Here is a 25862-nt window from a genome sequence, read left to right as displayed (position 1 = left end):
GATGGAACAAGTCTAGTCTTTTTTCCATTTATTAAGTCCTCTGTGTGCTAAACACCATACTAGACATTGAGGAAACATGATATTGCTAATAGTATTACTAACAGCAGCTTATACTGAGCACTTACTATGAGCCACCACTTCCCTGATGGCTCAGACAGTAAAGAGTCTGCCTACAGTGCGGGAGACCAGGGTTCAATCCCGGGTCAGGAAGATCTCCTAGAGAAGGAAATGGCAACCCACTTCAGTATTCTTGCCTGGACATTCCCATGGATGGAGGAGCCTGGTAGGCTACAATCCATGGGGTCACAAAGAGTCAGGCACAACTGAGCGACTTCACTTCACTTCACTTCATGAGCCTGAAAGGAGCCCAAGTACTTGACATGAATTCATCCATCCTCACAACAGCTCAAGAGCAGGAATTACTATTATCTCTACTTTCCACATGCGGAAACTGAGTCATATAAAATTGAAGTATCTTGACAGAAATGTGGACACTGTCTTCAAGATATCTATAATGAAGTAGGAGAGGTGAGGGGAGGCAATTAGGGCAAGAGGGAAAGCAATAGAAGAATACTGGCTGCTGTGATAGAGGTATGCACAGGATGGTACGGAAATTATGGCAGGAAGTACAGGCGGATGAGATGGTTAACCAGCATCACTGACATGAATGTGAGCAAACTCCAGGAGATGGTGAAAGAAAGGGTAGCCTGGTGTGCTGCAATCCATGGGTTGCAAAGAGTCAGACACGACTTAGCAACTGAACAATGACAATAGGTGTAGAGAGGTGTTTTGCTTTTATTTATTTACTTATCTTGACCCAACCACATGGCATGCAGGATCATAATTCCCTAACCACAGATTTAACCAATGCCCCATGAAGTGGAAGCAAAGCCTTAACCACTGGACCACCAGCGAAGTCCTACGGAGAGGTTTCCCAAAGGAAGTGGTGAATGAAGGGCGGTAGAAAAGATGTGGAAGTGGGAAGGAGAGACCCTGAGGATTCCACATGTTCAGAAGCATGGCTAGAGGTTAACAAGTTAATGATAGAGGCTAAACGAAAGGAAGAAGTTTGGGTGACCACCAGATTTGGGGAGGGTGGGGCAGCAGGTAAGAGGTAACACCTTTCCCTTGGGGCAGGAGGTCTGGAGAGGAGGAAGAATGGTGAATATTTAGACACATTGGTTTTCAGGTGGTCTGCGGGATATCCAGGTGAAGTATCCAAGAGGCAATTGGTGCAATGGATGTGAACACCAGAATGTGGGCTTGGTTTGAGACTTTTAGCACTTTCTGCAAGAATCCTTCCCTGACCTTTCCCTTCATTCTCCAGGTTAGGAGGAAAAGCATTCAGGAAATGGCCTATCATATGTTTCCCTACACTAATTTATACTTAATACATTAGATGGTAATGAAAGACACAGAAGGTGCAGAATTATGTGGAAGAAAACGCACAATTAGAAGAGAGGACCCATGTTGAACACTAGAGATCACAATTGCATATAGGACAGATAAAGAAAAGACAAAACTAGCGGAGGTGATGGAATTCAGTTGAGCTATTTCAAATACTGGACAATGATGCTGTGAAAGTGCTGCACTCAATATGCCGGCAAATTTGGAAAACTCAGCAGTGGCCACAGGGCTGGAAAAGGTCAGTTTTCATTGAAATCCCAAAGAAAGGCAATGCCAAAGAATGCTCGAACTACTGCAAAATTGTACTCATCTCACATGCTAGTAAAGTAATGCTTAAAATTCTCCAAGCTAGGCTTCAGCAATATGTGAACCATGAACTTCCAGAAGTTCAAGGTGGTTTTAGAAAAGGCAGAGGAACCAGAGATCAAATCGCCAACATCCGCTGGATCATCAAAAAAGCAAGAGAATTCCAGAAAAACATCTATTTCTGCTTTATTGACTACGCCAAAGCCTTTGACTGTGTGGATCACAAGAAACTGTGTAAAATTCTTCAAGAGATGGGAATACCAGACCACCTGACCTGCCTCTTGAGAAACCTGTATGCAGGTCAGGAGCAACAGTTAGAACTAACTGGACATGGAACAATAGACTGGTTTCAAATAGGAAAAGGAGTACGTCAAGGCTGTATATTGTCACCCTGCTTATTTAAATTATATGCAGAGTACATCATGAGAAATGCTGGGCTGGAGGAAGCACAAGCTGGAATCAAGATTGTCGGGAGAAATATCAGTAACCTCAGATATGCAGATGACACCACCCTTGTGGCAGAAAGTGAAGAAGAACTAAAGAGCCTCTTGATGAAAGTGAAAGAGGAGAGTGAAAAAGTTGGCTTAAAGCTCAACATTCAGAAAACTAAGATCATGGCATCCGGTCCCATCACTTCAGGCAAATAGATGGGGAAATAGTGGAAACAATGTCGGATTTTATTTTGGGGGGCTCCAAAATCACTGCAGATGGTGATTGCAACCATGAAATTAAAAGACGTTTTCCTTGGAAGGAAAGTTATGACCAACCTAGACAGCATATTCAAAAGCAGAGACATTACTTTGTCAACAAAGGTCCATCTAGTCAAAGCTATGGTTTTTCCAGTGGTCATGTATGGAGGTGAGAGGTGGAGTATAAAGAAAGCTGAGCGCTGAAGAATTGATGCTTGTGAACTGTGGTGTTGGAGAAGACTCTTGAGAGTCCCTTGGACTGCAAGGAGATCCAACCAGTACATCCTAAAGCAGATCAGTACTGGGTGTTCATCGGTAGAACTGATGTTGAAGCTGAAACTCCAATACTTTGGCCACCTGATGCGAACAGCTGACTCATTTGAAACGACCCTGATGCTGGAAAAGATTGAGGGCAGGAGGAGAAGGGGACGACAGAGGATGAGATCATTGGATGGCATCACTGACTCAATGGACATGGGTTGGGTGGACTCTGGCAGCTGGTGATGAACAGGGAGGCCTGGCGTGCTGTGGTTCATGGCATCGCCAAGAGTCAGGCAGGACTGAGTGACTGAACTGAACTGAACTGAAAGAATAAATGTTTAAGGAACAGTAGAAATAATGGTCAAGAAACAGAAGGAAATTCGGGAGTGTGTTGTCAAGGGGAAAAAACATTTAAGAAAATGACTAAGGTGCCAAAGATAAGAACTGAAAGTTTATAGCAAAGTGACTGGAGATGACTAGGATAAGACTGGTTTCAAGAAAGTGACATAGTGCAAAGAGGTGAGAAATGTAGATATGGAAGTAGGGCTTAAAAAATGTACACCAAACTTTCAAGGTGCTTGTCCACAAACTTGAGGACAGAAGACTGCAATCAAAGAGGAACATGAAATAGAGGGTGGGTGGAAGGATTTTTAGGATGAGAGAGACTTCAGCATATCTGATGAAGATAAGTCAATAGAACAAAAAAAGTTGAAGAAGAGAAAGGATCACTGATGGGGCAAGTTCCCTGAGGGTCAGCCCATATTGACTTCAATTTGACTTCGAACAGTTTTTGCACATAAACTCATTGAATTTCACTTCTCACTGGGAAAAACAGCAAACATAATATCTCCCTAACCAAAGTGCAAAGAGTTTAACCACTACTTTAAAAGGCAATTTTCTCAGCATGCGGGCTTGAAGTTTATTTTTTTTAAAAAAAGAAGAAAGAAAACCATGATGAGAACTGCAGTTGCCACAACTATAGGAAGCTGACCCGTGGAGGCACCCACGGGAGACAGCCTGTGAGCAGTAGCTCTGCAGATGTAATTCCAGTCCCCAGAAAAAAGGTCTTCTGGTTCAAAATAACAGATTAACCACAAGTTTATCTCCTCTTCCTTCTCGTAGAAGAACAGAAAGAAGAGAAAGAAACTGGAGAAGGGATAACTAACTAAATAAAAGGTGAGATATACCAGCAGAGGTGAGCACCAACACCCACACATGCAGAAGCCTCAGCTTATCTGCATGCAGAGGCAGCAGATTCTGAAAAAGGCAGGGGTGAGTAACTACCCTGGTATAGAGGCTTCCCTGGTGGTCCAGTGGTTAAGAATCTGCCTTGTAATGCAAGGGACACCAGTTTGATCCCTGGTCAGGGAAGATCCCACAAGCCATGGAGCAACTATGCCCGTGCGCCACAACTCCTGAGCCAACACTCTAGAGCCCAAGGGCAGCAAATACTGAAGCCTGCACACCTAGAGCTTGTGTGCTGGAACAAGAGACGCTACCGCAATGAGAAGCCCACACATCACAAGCAAGAGTAGCCCTTGCTCGCTGCAACAAGAGAAAGCCCACATGCAACAGTGAAGACTCACCGCAGCCAATAAATAAATCAAAAAGGTGGTACGGGGAACAGCTGAACCCAAGACCCCGAGCATCTGAGACACTCCTCTCCTCTGCCCCCTCTAAGAGATCTGAGATTTTTTTCCTTGGAGGAAACTCAAGCAGAGAGGCTGTGGGCTGAGGACGTGTGGCATGACAGAGGACTGGGTTCTGCACAGAACTGAACACAGGAGGATTCTGCCTGCGAACACCGAACTGAAGGGGCCTCCGCCCCCTCTCATCTGCACTGCTCCCAGAGCACAGATACCAGCTTCCCCCTCTTACTCCTCACCCCAACAGGGAGAAGGAGAAATTGACTATCTCCAGAAAGGATTTGCTGATACTGACATTTGGAAACTTCTCAACAAAAAGGCTGCTTGATAACTAACTGATGAGGCCCATTCATACCTATAGCTTTCTGGCCAGCACTTTATAGCTTTGCTCTTACTATCAAACAAGGCTCAAAGAAACTTAAGTTTCCTTCATAAAAAGGACATCTGAAAACAACCCCAAAAGAAAAAGCAACCCAAAGGAAATGGAAAGAGAAAAATTAATCATTTAATGTAATTAATACCTTCATAGACTAAGAAAAGATTAAATTTATTTTCCAATTTATTTATTTATTTATTTATTTGCACTGGGTCTTAGTTGAGGAATGTGGGGTCTGGTTCCTTGACCAGGGATCACATCTGAGCCCCCTGCTTTGGGAGCATGGAGTTCTAGCCACTGAACCACCAGGGAAGTCCAAGGCTTTATTTTTAAAAAGAGATAATCAGAGAGCAAGAAGGAGCTCTTCAACACTGAAAATTAAATATCTGATAGACTAAAACTAAAATGCCAAAAAAAGTCTCACTGAAAGTAGAACGAAATGATAGAGATGAAAACTAGGAAAGGAAAGATAAGAAAACAGATGAGTAACCTAACATGCTTGCATAGAAAAAGCAGGGGCAAGAAAACTCCCAGAATAGGAGAGAAATCTCAAGATGAAAAGGATCACAAAAAGATTCTAAAAGCTTCCAAAAAGAAACAAAAAGACTCTCCCCCCAGAAAGGTCATATACACTGAAAGGCTACTGCTGACGGCATAGGCCTTCCGACATGGGCTACTAGAAGAGAGTGCATCAGTGTCTTCAAATTTCTAAGGTAAAACTGCTTTCACCCTACACCTTGTCAAATGATCGAATTGCAGGACAAAATAAAAGTAGATTCAGACTCAAATTATATGCCACCCTACCCATTCAAAGCTATGATATAATGTGTTTCAGCAAAGTATGGAAATAAGTCTGGAAAGAGAAATAAATGGCTTGCCAGAAACAGGAAAACCAACAGAGAGAAAGAGCAGATGGAGGTCAGAAGAGCTGTGTGCCAGATTCAACTATACAGCAGAGGGGAAAAAAAAAATCACAGATTTTGCATTTGATAAATATGTAGATACACAGATAAGCACTTGATAGATCTGTTTGGGGAAAATATAATAGCTATAGAAGAAACTAAGCAAATTAAGATGGAGCAATTGTTAAACTCCGGAGGGGGGGGTGGGGGGGATCAACATTTGTTCAAGAAATGTCATTATGAAAGACTACTTGATTTAGCAGTGAACAAAAAATTACGTTCTAGCTTTTTAGGGAGAAGAGGAGGGAAAAGCAGAGTTGATTCCTTATCTGTAACAAGGAAAATAAATGTCTAAAATGACAAATCAAAAAAAGGTACTGCAACAGAGAAGAATAACCCTGATTCCATATTGCATCTATTCCTTTAGCTCTAACCTTTGTTCTCTGCTGCCTGTGGTTAGTCGGGCAGGCTCGGCACCTTTTGTAAAGGAATGTTGCCTATGGGATAATATACACAGGATAGCCCATTCTCAAGGCTGTGACACTTAAAGGTATATTTTCCTTTCATGTAGAGATAAAACCCTAGAGTAGGAAACAGCAACCCACTCCACTCTTCTTTTCTGGAGAATTCCTTGGACAGAGGAGCCTGGGAGGCTATAGTTCATTAGGTCACAAAGAGTTGGACAAGACTGAGTGACTGAACACACACACACACACACACACACACACACACACAGATACAAGGCTTCCCAGGGGGCCCTAGTGGTAAAGAATCTGTCTGTGATGCAGGAGACGTGGGTTTGATCCCTGGGTCAGGAAGATACCTGGAGAAGGGAATGGCAACCCACTCCAGTATTCTTGTCTGGAGAATTTCTTGGACAGTGGAGTCTAGTGGGCTACAGTCTATGGGGTCTCAAAGAGTCAGACATGACTGAGTGACTAATACTTTCTACTTTCTTTCTGTAGAGATAAAAAGTTGCAGAACAGAGAACAGCTTTTGCTTTGTTGGTAGTTTATAGCAACACGGTAAACAGATTACATGGATAGCTCCAAGGACAAAAGATTCACCAGCCAAATCCTCTCTGCTTTTAATATAAAAGAGGCCTGAATTCTAACTTGGGTAAGATTGTTTTTTGGGATACTAGTCCACCAATTTCTTGGTCTGTTGGCTTTCCAAATAAAGTTGCTATTCCTGGCTGGAACAACTTATCTCTAGGTTTACTAGCCTGCCTTGCAGTGAGTTGTATGACCTTGGACTCAGTAACAGTATAAACATTAGTAAGTATTAGTAACTTACTAATTACTAATACTTACTAATAACTGTATTAGTAAGTATTAGTAACAGTATAAGTATTAGTAAGTGTAAGTATTTAGAAACATGGGGATAAAAGAATGGTAAGGAATTACCTCTAGTGAGCAAGTCTGAGTTGGGCAGGGTGGAGCAGAGTAATAGAGTTTTTCATTGATAACAGCTACAATAATAGCTTTTGTCATTCTTCAGTTGCTAAGTCATGTCCAACTCTTTGTGACTCCATGAATTGCAGCACACCAGGTTTCCCTGGCCTTCACTATTTCCCAGAGTTTGCTCAAACTCACGTCCATTGAGTCAGTGGTGCTATCCAACTATCTAGCTAACACTTACTGAAAATATTTAATATTTTCCAGGCATCATTCTAGGTGTTTTAAATGCATTAACCTAAAATCCTATCAAAAACATTGAGTTATGTAGTGCCTTTATTATTATTCCTATTTCACAGTAACATTCCCAAGATTATACAACTAAGAAATGTGAGAAGTCAGGTTTTGAAACTAAGCAGTGGGCTCCTGAGCTGGCCCTCTTAGTTGCTATGTTATTCTGGCTACTCTTTTTTTTCAGACTTCAGTTTTCGACCCATTAGTGGATGGTAAAATCAAAGTACTGGATCATGATAGTACCCAACTGATAAGGTCTGACTGACTAGAATTTATCTTTCTGTGAGGATTATGAAGATTTTAACAGAATTCCAATTAACTAGAAACTTACAGTAAATCTATATTTACATATAATTCATATATTGTAAAAATAAATATTCTTATTCCATTTAGGTAGTGTAGCAACCCTAGACAGAGATCATTCCATTGGCTCAATTTGGCGGCTGGAAAAGGGAACAGCCTCTAGTCAGTTAACCCATTAACAGCTTTCATACATTTAACCCTCCTTTTATTAAGTGTCAGTATGGCAATATTTGTAGCTGTCCAATTACATCAATAAATGTTTTAAAATGCAGTCTCATTTGTAACTTATTTTGAAAATAAAGGAAGTGTTCGCTTAGACCTAATTTACAGATTTCCCTATTTAAAAATATTTAGCAAGCTTAGTAAAATATCCTGCTTAAGAAGTGAATGCAAAAGTTTTATAGGGCAAATGATTTGTATTATTATTTAAAACAGACAAAACAAGAGAGAAAAAAAAACTTTAAAACCATTCTTACCTGTACCATCAAGCTTTTGTCTATAAATAATGTTTTTCTTTGTATCTGAAAAAAAGATAGCCTTCTCGCGGGCATCAAAATCAATCCCAAGGAAGACGGAAGAAGATCCTGCCACTGGAAGGATGACATCCGTCTGGTGAGAGAGGGTGAGTGGGATGCCACGAACAGCCAGATTAGATGAAAAGAGCAGAAACCGTTCAGCAGCTGTAGAAAGAAGGACACACACAGTCAACCACAGCATGGTTCTTACCTTCTCCCAGTTCCAGAGAAATTACTTTTACCCCCCTAAGTCACATCTGATAATTCTGAAATAAATACAAAAAATAAGTAAAAAACATAGTTAGAAATAATGGAAAGAAGGAAAATACTACAAAGGCAGTAAGTATTACAATCTTACTTCTCCCTGAGAAATTTATTCTTAGGATTAAACTTATATAACACATGGTGTCCATACGCTGAATTTCCAAATTGGTATTAACTGAATAATGATTCCATCAAAATTCTCAAGTTACATTAACTTTTGTGTAGAGATCTATATCAAGAATCCTACTGCAGTTTAGGAGATGCGAAGACCAGCAGAAAAGATTAACAGCAACCAGGTAAATTATTTAGAAAGAAACAAAGGAAGGAAAGCAGAAAGAGAGGAGAGGAATGAAGGAAACAGGAAAGAAGAAATGATGTGTAGAATCAAAGAAGAAGGCAGAGACAATGGACCAGGTAATCAAAAAGGAGAACATGGTTTTTGCAGTGAGGGTGATTTTTATCTGAATCTAGGACGACCTACAAAGTGAACAAATTTGTTCAAGTTAAAATAAGAGAATTTACATACTAATCCAGAAGTAACAGCAGGGAGTAAGAATGTATCAAAAGCACTAATTAAAAAGGAGAGTTGTCAAAGGGACAATAAATGAGAGAAACAAAAATTGTAGGAGTGCATTTCATCATCAGATGAAAATGAGGTAGCATTATTTTAATGTGAGTAGATGTGTAGGTGATCAAAGAGGAAGACTATGCATTTAAGGCACGAATGAAAACCAGAGCATAGAAGCAGATACAGAGAGAAAATCTAAACTGAGGAGTAAACACCAGATGAAGAAATGAGCTACCCCAACATTTAGGAGTTTAGTTTGGAATACAGCCGTAAAGCGAGGTGGGATCAAGATGTGATTACCTGACTGGCAAAGTGGTGAGCTAAAAGAAGTCAATAAAAGTGATGGCAAGTGCTTCCCACTAGGGTTAAGACTAACATCTAAAGGTATACATGTGGTAGAGTAAAAGGCTCAAAATTAAATTATGAATTTCAAGAGCATAGTTTAAAGAAAGAAAGTGATTTCAGGAATGACAGTCACCCAAGGAAACCCTGAATGTGTCCCAAATGATGGAAATTTACATCTTCAAACACGTTCTTTGTACAAAAGAAATGGTGCCTACAAAGGAAGATGCCCATGGGCTACCAAAAGCTTATTCGCTGTGAAGAAGTGCTACAGGGAGCTGGCCCAGTCCCAAAGCAGTGCACGCACAGCCCTGTGCTGACTGTCAGAAAGATAGTCCAAAAGTGATCTTACCAACACAGTGATAGTCATCCCAATCCGGAATGTAGCCAAGCCTACACTTGCAACGGTAACCCAAACCACCATTGAATGTCCTGTGGCTGAGGACACAGATGTGCTGACAGCCCCCATTTTCATGTGCACATGGATTTATTGCTGGAAGGAAAAATGTGCACTGTTAAATCTCAATTAGAAATGCTTATTTATCCAAGACATGCGAAGCCATTTTGCAACCTACGGGTGAAATGGGTTTGCAACTCCTTGGAGACATCACTACTGGTTATTACTGTATACATCCATTTAACTGCTCCCAATCCCATTGCTGCTCTTGAATCTACTCTTAAACTGATAGTGGCGATGCACACACAAAAAATTGAAATTGAATAGCCTTGAGGGTTCTTATCCTCCCAGTAACTGTATCACTTTGTCTGCTAGCATCAGTGATTAAAATTTGACTTCCCCCAAATGACCTCCCTGGATACTTACTTTGTGAGACAATTTACCACCAAAGATTCTAAGAGGTAAACATTATTATCCCAATTTTACAGAAAAGGAAACCGAAGTTCCAAAAGGTTTGACAACTTCCTCAAGATTATTTAGTTGTTAAACAACTAAACTAATATCTAATTCCAAAATCCTACATGTCTGAAACACAAACCAGTCTATACATCTAAAAACAATTCTCAAGGCAATGACTTTAGAAAGTTCATAATACGCAAGGCTGTCAAAGTTAAAAATGTCTGCTTTTGAAATTGTTTTCTTATCCTTTAACTTACTCTTTAAAATAGTCTCTTTACCTTCTCAAGTAGATTCATTTTGAGAAACATAGGCAGATATCACTCTGAGGCAAATAATATAATTTAGATGATGAAACTGGGTTATACTTTTGGTCAAGGGCAGATGTGAGTTTAGTAGCCATGAATTGATCATTCCAAATAGATATTTTCTAATATAGTATATACTTTCATATAGATATATAATATAGATATAAAGTATATATAATATAGATGTATATTATATATAGTATATCTATATTATATATCTATAGTACATATTTTCCAATGAAGTGTTTGTTTATGTAGGAAGGGTAGTCATCCGAAACTATCAGTTCTAGAGGTTGGTTTGTTTGGGTTTTTAAAGCAGCCTAATAACTTTATAGTCTTTCTCCAGAAAGCCAGACTCATCACTTAGCATTAGAGATTTAAAGTTAAATCTTTCTTTCTCTGAATTACTGTTCACTGATATTAAGCTTTCTTCCAACATAGCCTAGTTTGTGTTTTTTTTTTCCTCTGATGCATAAGCAAATGCAGAAAAGAGCTATGGACACAGTCCAGTCATGTCAGTTTAAAACCTTGAAACAAAACTTATTATAAAATAACATAAGACTTAACAGTGTCTGAATCAAAATATTTCATTTCTTTGATTAGTGACTATCCTGAGAGACACCAAACCCAATGCTAAACAGGTGTCATACAAGGAAGAAGAAGAGAAAAAAAAAGCTCTGGCACTACTCAAATGAAATGGCGGCTTAGGCATGTCATTTCCTTCTTCTGGGTCCGACTTGTTTGACTGTAATATTAGAAAGTTGAATTAGGAGATTTCTCCCAGTAGACAAAGGATGGGTAATTTTAGTGTATTTGGTGTATTTGCTGCTCTTTCTCCAGCCTGTAGACAGGATCTGGTACACTGCATATGCCAATAAACGTCTGTTAAACACATCTCTATGTTCTTTGTAGACTGGGCATTTTAATTCTGAAATACATCAACTTCTCTAAAATACCCATGACCTGCAAAGCTAATTTCAGCTAGTTTAACTCTCTAGATAATCCATCAAACATTTGAGAACACCTCCCAAATCTCATGAGAACTTTGAGAAGACCTTTCTAACCAAGGCCTGTACCAAGCAGGGTTTTTCCTCTGTTGGGGGGGAGCCTACCATCGGGCTGCCTGAGGCCATGGTAAACAGTCACTCCAAACGGCTTCAGGGAAGAGCGGTAGTACAATCTGGGGTTAGTCTCCTTGAACTTGTTTGCCTTCAATACAGCCATCTTTGTCCAATCAGTGAAGAACAACTGTTCTTCAAACAAGCTTATTGAAAAGGGATGAGGAATGTCTGCACCTCCATGAATTACTGTCATCCTGTTACAAAAGAGATACACCATACAGTTTTGATTAAAGGTGGAATTAGTTCACATTGAACCCGGGTCTCCCGCACTGTAGGCAGTTGCTTTACCATCTGAGCCACCAGGGAAGTCTCAAAAAAAAAAAAAAAAGTTGCTAGCTACTACTATAGAATATATAGTCAAGATACATTTTAAGATGCAAGTGTATTGCTGTCAATCCTTGCTAGAAGGACTTCCATGTTGCCTCTTAGAAAAGAGCCTTGGCACTTCTAGAACAGTCCCTGCCCTAGCTAAATTTTTTGAGAAATTACTGCTTTCCCACCTATTTGTTCTTCATTCTTTTAAGGTTGCCCCGCATATAAAAGGGCTAAGATGTGAAACATCATTTTGAAATTCCTAGGGGAAAGAGTGTAACAAGGGATGGGAAATCTGGTAGAAGATGCCTTCAACACTCACTTCACTCACAACACTGCACCACTGACAATTTCTCAGCCACTAGGGAACAAGACAGCAAGTTGGAAAATTCGACACATGGCAAACACACACCTATTTCTGATGTCACTAGAGAGCAGAAAGCACAGGGCTACCACTGACATGCCTTTGCTTGATTAAACTGTCAGCTAATCACATGATAGTGGAGACAGAGTGCCCAGAACTGCTTAAATGGAAGACAAGAGAGGTAAGAAGTACCGGACAAGGGGAAGAAATCAACATTGCTGCCATGACTACATCTACGGAATCAGTCATTCACTGAGGCCACACAAAGTGAGGTGGAGGATGGTTCATGAATGAGAAAAAAGGTAGGCAATTTCTCAGTCATCTCATTCATATGACTATTTTCGTCATTAGGTTAATTCATATTCTCACTTTGGGAACCAGTTTCAGTAATAAAAAGTCATAACCTTAATACTCAATCTCTTCATTTAAACAAATAGAGATTGTGGCAAACTGTGATACCATCCTTACAAATAAAGGAGAAACAAAAGTATCATGGTCTTTTAATTGAGAAAATAAGATCATGTCATTCGGAAAAATCAAATTGACATGAGTAATTTTTCTTGGTCAAAAGTTAAAGGCTGTTTTAACCAGTTTTTGAAAACACCAAAAGAAGAGGATGTAAAATAGTTAACAATTAAATTAATCTATGGCCAACTCTAATCTGACTAAGAAGATGAAGGAAAAAAGTATGCCATAGTCTGCATTCAAAGGTTGTTTAAATGCCTTTGAAGGATATCAGGTAAAAAGTCAGAATTTCTCTTTAAGGTTTGAAAAATATATAAGAGCAGTATAATCCAGTTAATTCCCACCAGATAATGTTAAACCTATTTACTAGGGGGAAAATAGAAAACTAAACTATAAAATGACCTTTGGAAACAAACCCTACTGCTAAGTCGCTTCAGTCATGTCCGACTCTTAGCGACCCCCATGGACTGCAGCCTACCAGGCTCCTCCATCCATGGGATTTTCCAGGCAAGAGTACTGGAGTGGGGTGCCATTGCCTTCTCCGAAACAAACCCTAAGGGACCCAGAAAAATGAACCCAGGAGTTAATGAAAATAATGTGCTTCATCATCTGGGAGTGGGGGAGGGTTTGGAGAAGAGAAATCAAATTTGAGTGTTAACATGGAACAAGTTAAAACTCAGAGCAGGTCACATCATGCAAATATCAACACAAAGATCATTCAAGTTATGCCAACCAACAAAGCAGTCTTTTAATTCTAGTTCTTCAGTATCCCTCCCCATAAATTTTACATACTTCTCCCAAACTTATAAAGATGTATTAAAAAAAAAAAAAACAACTTCTTACCTTTTAAGTCCATCGTAAGTTACAGTCTCAATGTAATCAAATCGGGAGTCAACCCAGTAAACACGCTTTGATACCAAATCCAGGGTTATCCCACCAGGCCATCCCAGCTTTGTTGTTACCAAGTCTTTACGGTTGGAGCCATCCATGTAAGCTCTTTCTATGCTCGGTACTCCAAAAACATTCTGCCAATCTGAGAAAAATAAATAACTACAAAAAAAAACAAAAGATGAGAGAATCAGCTATTTTACAAGTTTACTTAGTAAGTATCTTTTGAGATTGTGTGTTTGGATCAATGGAAATCTCTTCTAGCTGATAAGAGAACCACGGAGGTTTAAAACAAAAGAGAAATTTTAAAGCATTAAAAATCAGAGACTGTGAGGACCAATTGTGGAGGCGGGGGTTCGAAAACTCCAAATAGCAACTATGAAAATGCACAATTTGCAGGCAAAAAAAAGAAAAAAAAGCTTATCTACTTTCTAACCTTCTTAATTTTTCTCCCCTGTTCCCTGACCCCATCTTTCACTTCTCTATTTACAGCCAGCAAAAACGCTAGCAGGAAAAAAATCTATCAAGCCATTTCCCTCCTTAATTCCTCATTCTAAGGCACAGTCTAGACATCATTTTCAAGGAAGGACAGATCATGAAATAGAAATGAATCATCACCAGCACTTAAGCGGCCTCAAGTTCACCCAACACTTCTAAGACCCAACTGTGAAAATCTAGGCAAAAGCTAGTCTCTACATAACTGGTCTTAAATGTGAAGATCGGGAAAATTTTAATTTATACCTGGAGAAAACACTGACATCTCAATACTGGTCTCTAACAGGAAATCACTAAAAGGGATAGGTCTGGTAGGGACAGGGTAGAGTCTTCAGACTGTTAGCTTAGAAACTCCATTAGGGATTGCAGATAGAGAAGGAACTTTAGGGAGGCTTTGGAAGACCACAGTAAGTTAAAGAGCACTCAAGAAAGTAGTGGAAAAATCATCAAACAATGCGGGTTTGCTTGACTTATAAAGCAGAGCAAGTGGCATAGTATCAAAGCCAGACTGGTGTGCTTACCAACAAAACCAAGCTAAATTGCTTACCAACAAAACCATGCAACAGAAGCATGAGACATGCCTCAAAACAGCAAAACAATCATGCAAAATAAGGCCTACAACCTGCCCAGTGACGTCAACAAGTTAATGACACCTAGGGCATGTTCTTTGCGTGTACAAAAATACTAATTTAGGGAAAGGTGATATTTCAAAGTGAAAGACACTCGTTCTGAGATCTGAATTTTTTCCATAGTACCATGATGATCCTAGATACATCTCAAAAACTCTCCCACCCAACAAATAGGAGGAATTAATGACCAAAGACTCAAAGAATGAAAAAGAAGGTGGTCTTATCCACCTCCTCTCTCTTCCTTTGATTATAAAAATGTAACCCACTAAGTACTCGGGGCAGGGCAACACTAACATCCTATGCTAATAAATCACTTATCTATTACTTTGCCTCTATGCTAAATTCTTTCTGTACTGAGGCATAAAGAACTGGGGTTCTTCAAAGCCCTCCAAAACACCACCTAGTGGTTTTAGAACTATCCACTGCTTAAAACAACTTCACAACTTTAGAGTGATCACATTAATAATGGTTTAGTTGTGACAATACTATTAGAGTGAGTCAGAAAAAAGAATTCAATCTCTCAGCCAGGAAAACATGGCAAACACTAAGCATAAAATTCACACCCCAATAACATTACATATATTTAGGACATTGGTAGGTATATTTGGACTGCACATCCTCAAATTGGATTTTATTTAGCTAACCCCTTTAAAGCTGCTATGAAAAGAGATATGAAATAAACAAGGATTCTACAGTACAGAGCATAAAGAATCTTCAACTATGCCAATGGATGTTTTATCTAAAGGGGAGAAATGAAACTCAAAAAATGCTGAAATCAGTATGTTTGCAAATAACTTACCCAACAGTTGGGTCCACAGCAATTCCTCTAGGATGTCCCAAATGTTCACTTATAAGGGTAATCCGATGGCTTCCATCCAAATTTACCACATCTATGCAGTTGACTCTGGTCTCCACAATATAAAGTTTATTATTTACCCAATCCACAGCCAGATTCTCTGGGTCTTCGATAGAAACACCGAGAACTTCTCTGATACGTGAACCAGAGATGTCAACTGAAAAAACCTGAAAGAAAAACCAAAATTATTAAACCTCTTAAGCATAACTAGTTGGGAGAGTTTTCCAGGGACTTATCTTTGGTGTTGAAATCAGTCATGTGAACTAAAAAAAAATTTACTAGAGACATTTTATTTTATATCATGGGTTAATAGGAGGTGGTGGGGCATTTTATTAAAAGCATGTGAGGCATATATAAAAAGTTGAGTTTTTTTTTTTAAAGCCTGCATCTCTAATTCTTAAGTAGTTAGTGAAAGTTTAATTCAATGTGGATTTTTGGTGGCACAGGTGGAAATGGTTTGTTTTGATTTCTAGCTGTTATTAAATCAGACCTACTAATAATCCAAAGTTTCAATTTTTGGAAAATTTATGGAATTTATCCATTAACTGAATTAAAATTGTATTAATCGTACAAGGAAATGTAAGAAGAAATAAAATATCTTTAACTCTTTAAGAATCTCTAAAATTTATGTTTTAAAAATCTCCGTTGCATTACTCAAAGTTGAAATCAGATCCATCACGTTTTCCAAATAAGAGAGCATAATGAAATTTTGGCTGTTAAACAAAATACTGTCAATATTTGTTACCCAATGCTCAATTACAGTTCCATTTAGAAGATGCAGGTAAAATCTGATTTTTATCATCCAGGAAAGCAGAATAGTTTTTACATTTTAAATGATCAAGTTTCAAAAATTACTACCAAATATCTATCCAGTTTTGAAAGAATGTCTACTATTTCTTTTAATTAGGCTTTTGGACTCCATTTCGAATAAAATTAAAAGTTGCTCAAGGCTAATCCATATAATAGACTGCTTTGTTTAATAGGTCACATGTAATACTATAGCTGTAAAAGGTGCTGATTAACATAAAATATCTCAAGGGCCTTTTTTGTTAGAAAACAAAGGAACTTCCCTCCCTACTCCTCCCAAAATGAAAAACTCTCAACACTTTGTGCTTGGAGTTCCATCAGGTCCCAAGCTATACTCCAGAAATTTCTATTTACCTTATTTTGCACAATGTCAGTCCAAAAGACTCTGCGTAGCCGATAGTGAAAATCCACACCCACAGCCAATCCACGATTTTGAGACTCTGCCAAAATCTGAAAGTTGTTTCCATGAATGCTACCCTTTAGCAAATCTCGACCATCGGAGAAGATCACAAAGGCCTCACCAACTAAATGTGAAGAAGGAAGGCATTGTCAGTCCTTCAAGTGAACAGAGATGATGAAGCAACTTACAACTATGTTTTCTTATTTGGTTTTAAACCTTCAGAAAATACATATCAGAATGTGTATGTAGAAATACATATCATTTTACCCATTTTACAGGTGGGCAAATTAAGGCACAAAGAGGTTTAATGAAATGTCCCAAATCACAGTAAGTTAGAAACAGAGTCTGTCAAGAACTCAAGTGTCCTAAATGCTGGTTCAATGACACTGAGGTATCTTTGATGATATGGGCACCTTTCCCCAGGTGCAACTTAAGATTGTGTAAAACACAAAACCCATTTTAAAGATTAATGGGAAACCACCCCATGTGGAAAACATGGCAATGGTGGATCCAAACCTGCTACACGCATATACTTACAAGAATGCAAAATGAATACAGTTATTCATTGAAGTCTGATTTGCTAATGTCAAAGGATAAGAAATAATATAAAAGTTCATCACTAAAGGACTAGTTAAATTATATACATCCAAAAAACGGATTCTGCCACCATTAAAAAACACTGTAGACCTGAAACACTGGAAATCAACTATACTTCAGATAAAAATAAAATTAAATTAAAGTAGAGTTCTCCATATTGATATGGTAAGCCCTTAAAAATATAATATGCAACATTAGCAAAATGAAGAACTGTATGTGTAGTTTACTACCATATATGTAAAAATAGAGTTAAATGTCTATATTTGCATATTCTTAATTATGCATTTAATAATCTCTAGAATTAAAATAAACAGTGATTATCCATAGGAGAGGTGAAGTGGGAAACTGGGCAGAGTGGAACGGGTAATAGGGGGTGGGGAGGTGGTCATATAACTTCTCAATAATGTGAAATTTTTGAAAATATGAGTATGCACCTGTTCAAAAATAAATAAGTAACTAAAGTTAGTCCACAGCATATCAGGTATTTTCTACACAAAAACAACTAGAAAATAGTCTACTCATAGATGGGCAAATCAGTTTCAGAAAGACACCAATGGCAGTTTAAACAGGTGTGGGAAAAAAATAATAATAACTAGGAAAAGAGAGTGAAGTCAAGATCTTATTACCCAGAAATCCACAGTGACAAAAATTTTCCTGACTTTTCTATACCACAGTATTCTTATAATGAAGGCATTTTCACAAGCTGTAATCCAAATTTAGCAGGTCCATTTTGAACCACCTCTAAAAAAATTTTGCATAAACAGTGCCTATTGATATTTGTCACCCTGTGGTAGGTACATTAACTAAAAATAGGTCAAATGTACTCATAAAATTTATGTGGTAGATGATATACTATTTCAGGCCCAAAGTGAACAAGCAATCAATAAAATTTAAAAAACCCAACCACTATTAATCCACAAGTTGGTCCCTAACAGCATGAAATTAATGTTGACCCATTCTTCCAACAGCAGGGGCCACATCTGATTTGTGGTAATCAAACCCGCCATCTGCCTTAATGCTGATATTTCTTTTGACTTCTGCTATGCAAAGAGGATAGACGTTTACCGGTCAGAAACACGAGTGTCTTTAATTTACTCACAAGAAGAATTAGCTCTGCAGTGCTTCTCGCGCTCCAAGACATACCCCTCTACACAGTGACACCGGTGATGGCCAATTCGGTCTTCACATATCTGGTCACAAACTCCCCATATCTGGCAATCATCAAAATCTGCCACATAGGAAACAACCAGTTATAATAATGTTGAACAACATGGGTTGAGCACTTTCTGAAAAAAATCTTGGACAAGCTATACAGGAATCTGGTGATGCAACTGCCTAAGAAAGTACCCCTTGGGGAGGCAGGCCATAGGCATTGTCATACTAAGGAAAAACACAAGTTCTTTAAAATCTACATAAAGGATAACATTGCAGGTGATGCACAACACTGCTTGGACTCCTTGCCTTTGCATTTCATTTACTAATGATGGTTTACAAAATACCTGATACAAAATTTTGCTATAATACAAAAATTTAATTTTAATTAAAAAAATATAAAATTTTTGTATAAATGTATCCTTTTAAAATTGTGCTTTCCAATGTGGTAGACACTAGCTCTCTGCAGCTTCTCTAAGTTATATTTAAATGAACTAAATTGAAATAAACTTAATAATGCAATTTCTCAGTCACACTTGCCACATTTCAAATGCTGACAGCCACATGTGATTAGTGGTTACCATACTGGAGGACACAGACATCTCCATCACTGCAGAAAGAACTGCCTTATATCCAACTGCTCAATGAGACACAAATAAAGTATGAAACAAAGTATCTGGAAAGGTCTGTTTATCCTTTTCTCTGATGTCAAAAGTCATCACCAAAATTAAAATCATTTTTAAGTCATGAAAAATACATTCTCTTCTGCTTACTCATTAGCATTATTCATTCATTTAATATGTAGTTGTTGAAAATCCATTACACAATAGAGCTCTGTTCAATGGCCAAGTAGTCCCAGTTCTATCAGATAGTAAAAAGACTTTCCATATAATTGACACATAAACAATACAACATGGGGGCAGGGAAGAAAAACACACATGTCTTTCTTTAAGATTATGAAGCTTAAAGGGCACAGAAATTGTCCTATCCTTGGATAACTGGTGCCAAATATTTCATTTGACCCTCGAAGTTCATATTCACTCTTCACCCTCGTTCGCCCTGCTCTCTTTCTTTGGAGAATGAGGTCCACAGCCTAAATCAACAGGCTCCTATCCCCTAGGGCTTCAGAAAATTCTCAAGTAAATTATAACTCCTGAGACTCACAGGTCTGGGGTTCTCTAGAATTTCTGGGATCTGAGAACATTTGCAAAGCTGTGAGTTGAATTCTACCACGGCCTGCTGCATGCCCCACCATCCTGTGACTCCCCAACAAGAAAGACCAAGAAGGAATTTCCTGGCGGTCCAGTGGTTAAGAATCTGCTTTCCAGTGCAAGGGACATGGGTTTGATGCCTGGTGGGGGAACTAAGATCCCACAGCTACTGAGCCCTTGCACTCTAGGGCCCAGGCTCCACAACTAGAGAAGCCCCCAAGTGCCATTAACTAGACAGAAAGCCCATGTGCCACAACGAAGACCCAGCACAGTCAAAATCTAAAAAAGAAAAAAATTTTAATTCAAAAAAAGACCAAGAAAGTCCTGGGATCAAGATAATGGTTCCCGTTTTCCCTCCAGATCAAGTATAACAACACAGACCAGCACATCTTTCATCCCCCGGACAGTGACAAAGAAAAAATTAATCCAATTTGGACATGACAAGGTAAAAGGACATGTGGGTATAGACCAAAAGCCAACATTTGATCTATTTCTTCTGTGCCCTAACTTCCTTTCTGAGAAAACACCACGTGAGGCTTTGCTTCAGTAGGAATGTATAGGACATTCGCCCTTAAACTCCCAGGGTATCATGACCTCATTCTGAATCCAAGACACTATGACTATGTCTAAGGATCTGGAGTTACCCTGGAAACAGGAGTTCTCATGTCAAAAAGAGGGTGGAGAAGTCATAACTAGGAATTCTTGGGTGCAAATGCCCTTCCTACCATCTGGGTTACAAGTACTGCACAGGTTTAAATGAGTAAATAAACACTGTCACTTTTAAAGACTGAGTAAGAGTCTGTTCATCATTACAAAGAAGAATAAAGGCTAATTAATATCCATCCATTGTCAGCCAAAAGAAAGACAAGAAAAATGAAAGGGACACCTGAGGATTTTAAAGAGAGTAGCAAAGGTAATGGAAACTACAAAACAATAAAATGCTGCTTCAAAATCCTCCTTTCCAGCCCAAGTCACCTTCATTTACTTTCCTTTTTTACTCTTTGTCCCCTCTTACCAACAAATACTGCTTTGAGAGTAATTTAAAAAAAAAATCCTGCTTGGATACCCTCTGATCCAGCTGGCTGTCCAATCCCACCATGCTAAATGACCTTCCTGCCCTAAGGCTGCACCACGATGTCATTCCCTCAACAAACAGCATGTCCTTGTCAATCAAAAACAATAGTCCAGTAAACTGCTCTGGTGGCTTGCCTTAAGAGTCTCCACAGCTAGGTCAAGACTACCAGGAGCAGAGAATGGTAGAAGGAAAGATTTCCTGTCATGATTATTCCATTTTATTCTTAACAATCACTGAGGCATCCCCTGGGGAGCCATGGCTAAGCTGATAAACATTGCATGGGTTTCCAACACCTGAAGCTTCGGTGGTAACTCAGGCATGCAGAGGATTACAGGCATACAGAGAGTGTTTGTTCAACTGAAATGCTTGAAAGAGCAGACCTAAACAATTCTCTAAAAGCTCAGCTGAAGTGAGTGTAACTGGTTTCATAATGGCATGTATTGAAACTAATAGGTTCTCTTTACCAAGAAAGCAAAATATAGTCTTCTTGAAAAGAAATGTGAAATAAACATTAATCCAGCTTCAAAACTCAGAGGCAAAGGTACATTCTTAAAGGACAAGAAAGGTCACAGAGAAAGTCTCTGCAGGTAGCAGAGGGCCTCACATTCACAAAACTCAAAATTGCAGACTTTTGAGCTTGTATCCAAAAGAGGTCATCTGTACTAAAGTCTAGGTACGTCGTAAAGGGACTGAAAGATGTTTGTGGACCTTAGAATTAGTGCCCAAGTATCGGACTACTTCCAGTAGTAGTAGAACCAAATGTGTTCTTGAATTCTGAAATGATCCTGTGTACAGCATAACACTGCAAAATTCTGTTACGTTCATTAATAGATTTAAATGTAAAAATCTTGTTATGAAAGTTTTTCATATCTTAAAGGATGCAAAAAATTGAAGCAGCCTGGACCTCTCTCTGACCTACAACTCAAACCTCATCACAGGCTTAAGTATTAGAAAAGATGTTGCAAAACATGTTAGAAAATGTGGCTCTAGAAGGAGGGCGGAGGGGAGGTTGTGGAGAGACTAAAGACTAGGTTGCAAGGTATCACAAGAATGAACCAGGGATTCTTAAAGAGCAAATCCCTTTTCCTGAAAACATTTCATGGCCTACTGAGTTCCAACTACAAGGCAGCCCAGCCCAAATTTCTCTTTAGGATTGAGAGGAAAAAGAGAGAAAAACAAATGTAACACTGAGGATGTGGCTTCCGGTATCTCTACTGGAATTCCTTTTCTAGTAAGAGAAAGGGGAAAGGCCTGGAGAACTAAGACTGGAAATCGGGTTGGCAGCTGGGTGGCAGTATGACAAGCGTCAGACAGCCGGAGCAGTCTCACACTTACAGAAGAGAGCTTCAGCAGGGTTTCCGTGTCAGAAACTCAGGAAATAGACTTTCTCCAGAGTTTGTAAACCAGAGTGTTTCTTTGGTGCTTGTTTATTTTATTTATTCATTTATTCATTTTTGCCCACACCACACGCCTTGTGGGATCTTAGTTCCCTGACCAGGGAACCCTGGCCCTTGGCAGTGAAAGCTTGGAGTCCTAAGTGCTATGTAAATAGCTGCTTGCACACAGAAAGTTCAAGTTTTGCTTTTGGGAACTTTCTGCCCCACCCCACTCCCCTTCTTATTTGATTCCCCAGTTGACTGAACTGGAGATTGAAGAATTCACAGATAAGGAGGGCCAACTGTATTTAACAAGTATGGCTATATAATTCTGCTTCCAAATATATAAAACAGCAATACACAATGTATCAAAAGAACAAGCTCCATCATTAGGTACTGGACAGACATATAAGTAGCTAGTTTACCCACTCATCATCCAACCACTCTTTTGCCATGGGCACCTCACAAAAGCTTCTCAGAGTTAAAACTTCATAGTGGCCAGGTTTTCAGTGAAGACTGTGTTACTCTTTGTTAACAGATCCTCCTCTCCACAAATACAAACTCCTTGATGTTAAAGGGAGTGCCCGCAGTGCTGTAAGTACTGTGATGAAAGACTGTCACTTACCGACGCAGTTATTGGTTCTATTTTGGTTGACAATAAAACCTGGGGGGCAGTAACACATCCCTCCACCTGGTGACTTGTGGCATTGGTATTCACATCCCAAGGACGGACACAGATTCACATCTAAACAGAGAAAAAGACTTTCTGAAATGAAAGGTGATCTCTGGACAAGGCTGATTTATAAGAAGTAAGAACTTTCCAAAGTAAAAGCTCAGTAAGTATGCAGTAATACAGAAAATCTGTCCCCATTCAAGCCTGCAATATGATGCAATAAAAACTCAGGACATATTTTTAAAAATTCATTATAACTAAGTGTAAGCACAAGGCATCAGAAGTGCTGTTCATGAAAAAAATCTGGTCAAAAGTCTATCTTTGTGTCTAGAAAGATATTAGGATATCTAAATAGAAAGATATCTATCTAGATATTTATTTCTTCTATCTAGAAAGAATAGAAGGATATTCCCAATTTCCAAGCCACTGAACACTAAACACTAAACTTTTAACTTAAAAAGCTAATTAATCCAAGCTAGCTTCAACTAATTTTTGTTTTCTAACTTTCGCACTAGGACTATTTAAAAGGGCTCCCAAAGAAATGGGGGGGACAAAAAAGAAGCCTCTTTTTTTCATGGAAAAGAAATCACCAAAACTTTCGGGTTATAGTTCACAGTCACTGCCAAGCAACTACAAGATAATTCAGAGAGAAATCAAGGCCATGAATTGCATTTTCCTACAGGACAGCCAGCTGTCCACAGACGTGATGGCTTATAGTGGGGAAATATTCTACGGCTACGGAGTGAGGGTAGGGGGGTGGGTAACTCCAAGTATAGTTCCCTGAAACCAGAAGTTTTTGAGTAAAGCCAGCAACACTTTTTCCAGGTATAATCCAGGGAATAAAATCTCCAGAATACTTTTAGAGTCATCACAATTAGCATTAAAACCATTCTTTCTGGGAAGGAGATGCGGGGGGAGGGGGAGGAAGAGTCACAGATATTTATAAACTCCTCCCATCAAGAAATGGAGTCTATTTCTTCAGTCCATTAAATCTGGGATCAGTGTGACTTCTTTTGGCCAATAGAACACTTAGGAAACATGACATAAGTCGAGGCTTAGAAGAGCTTGTTCACTGGGGTTTGCCCTTTCCACGACCAGGCAAACACGCCTGGACTAGCCATGCTTTTGCTGGAGCATCCTGAGATGTGAGTGACCTGGTTCAGGCCAAAAGAATAATGTAGCCAACCCACAGGACTGTGAGAAACAGCAAATGTTTGTTGGTTAGAGCTACTAAGTCTTGGAATTGTTCATTCTGCAAACACCAACTGATACTCTCTATATATGGCAATCTGTTATAGAAAAACAGAGACACCATTATCTGAAAGATGTCCAGATAAATTTCCATACTCACCACACTGTTGTCCTGCAGTGATATTGCTTTCGTCTTCTCCTCCTGGACAATCTAAAGTCCCATCACAAACTTTAGAAATTGGGATGCATTTTCCAGACTTTGGACAGGCCCATTCATTTGGGTAACATTCAAAGGTACGATTAATTTTGCTTTCTGTGGGGTAAAAAGAGAGTTACAATAGGCCACATAAGAGGTAGAGCCAGCCATTTTTCAATACATGGTTAAGAGGGGATAGAGATCAGGTAAACAAGAAACCTACAAATGACCAATATTTCACAATAAACAAGTAGTTTCTAACGCTACAACTGACCTTTTATTCAGATTCTAAGAATGGTAAATGTTATTATTTAGGTTCCAGTCTTTCTAGGGGAGGCAACTCCCAGCCAAATTATAAGAGTAAGAAGCAGAAATGGGCCTGAGTTATCAACAAACTATATGAATAACCTGTAGGAGAACATTCAGTTATTAAATTATGAACAATAGAACTAGAGCTATCTAATGCCAGGATTCCTGAGTTTGTGTGTGTGTGTATGTGTGATTTTTGGTTGGTTTTGTTCTGTTTCTTTAGTGAATTGTCAACAGTACAAGAAAGATTATAACCCAGAAGTTGGAACACAACTTCTTGCAATACTGAAACATGAAACCAATGGATGCTCCCAACCAGAACAAGCAACATTATTAATATATCCGGGCTAGAATCATAAAGGTAACTTGCTTTACGTGTGGGTGTTAGCAGTTTCCAAGCTGTTGGAGGTACTGCTGATAACTGCCCAGGGAAGGGGATGAATATCACTGACAATTTCCTTCTCACTTCTCCCAATAGTGGCCTCTCCTACATCTACCAATCTTCAGCTCAGTCGTTCTTCATGGTTGTAAGGTCTTAAGACAAATCACATTTTCCCCTATTTTTGCTCCTTCCGCAGACTACTTCTTTTATATAGATAAATCTAATTAAGATAAAAGTCTTAAAAAGAAAACTTCAGATAGGGCTGTAAAGGGGGAGATACTGTCCTATCTATTTGGCCTTACTGTTAGGAAAGGATTACAATTTATGCTATATTTGAATTGTGTCTTTTTAGAAAAAGCTAGGGGAACCACTCTTCCTCACCCAAAATACCCTGTCAGTCTAGCCAATCTGGAAACTTGCATGTCACACAGATAATTTCTAACAAGGAAAGTAGGAAAAGCAAGACCTGGAAAACGCTTGCTTGAAAATTGGAAAATACTTTCCAATCAGAAGCTCTTCCCCTCCTTACCACATCCATCTTCATCAGCGTTATCTGCACAGTCACCTTCTCCATCACAAACCCAACTCTGTGCAATGCAGACGCCATTAGGGCAAGTGAATTCATTGCCTTTGCAGGTCCGATAAGCACCTGGAAGAAAATAAAATGACAGCTACACTCCAAAGATACAAAGAAATCAAAGTGCTCACCCTGCCACCTAAACTGAGCTCCAAGAAACTGAAATTTCTACGCCCATTTAGTCCCTTAACTATCTTGACAAAAATGAGAAAGAGAAGAAGAGAGAAGGGGGAGAAGAAAACAGTAGCTTTGGGTTCAGGACATGAAAATCAAGTGCATCGAGATGAAAAACAAAATAGCTATAAATGGACACAGAGCAAAAAATACAGACTGACAAAGATGCTACAGAAATGCC

General features: G+C 39.0%; 1 protein-coding gene across 1 annotated transcript in view; it reads right to left on the bottom strand.

The window, feature by feature from the left end:
- The window catches only part of LRP2 (LDL receptor related protein 2), a 146042-nt gene that overhangs the window by 101126 nt on the left and 19054 nt on the right, over positions 1-25862 (bottom strand). The window contains exons 7-16 of the mRNA XM_068968453.1: positions 25460-25579; positions 24204-24356; positions 22805-22924; positions 18465-18593; positions 16723-16892; positions 15505-15728; positions 13537-13743; positions 11544-11746; positions 9623-9763; positions 8058-8261 (exon numbers count right to left, since the gene is read on the bottom strand). Coding sequence (XP_068824554.1) covers positions 8058-8261; positions 9623-9763; positions 11544-11746; positions 13537-13743; positions 15505-15728; positions 16723-16892; positions 18465-18593; positions 22805-22924; positions 24204-24356; positions 25460-25579 — 1671 coding nt within the window. The remainder of the gene's footprint in view (positions 1-8057; positions 8262-9622; positions 9764-11543; positions 11747-13536; positions 13744-15504; positions 15729-16722; positions 16893-18464; positions 18594-22804; positions 22925-24203; positions 24357-25459; positions 25580-25862) is intronic.

The sequence above is a fragment of the Capricornis sumatraensis genome, chromosome 3 (genome assembly GCF_032405125.1).
Source record: "Capricornis sumatraensis isolate serow.1 chromosome 3, serow.2, whole genome shotgun sequence".
Classification (NCBI taxonomy): Eukaryota; Metazoa; Chordata; class Mammalia; order Artiodactyla; family Bovidae; genus Capricornis; species Capricornis sumatraensis.
This window is presented reverse-complemented; position numbering and strand designations above follow the sequence as displayed.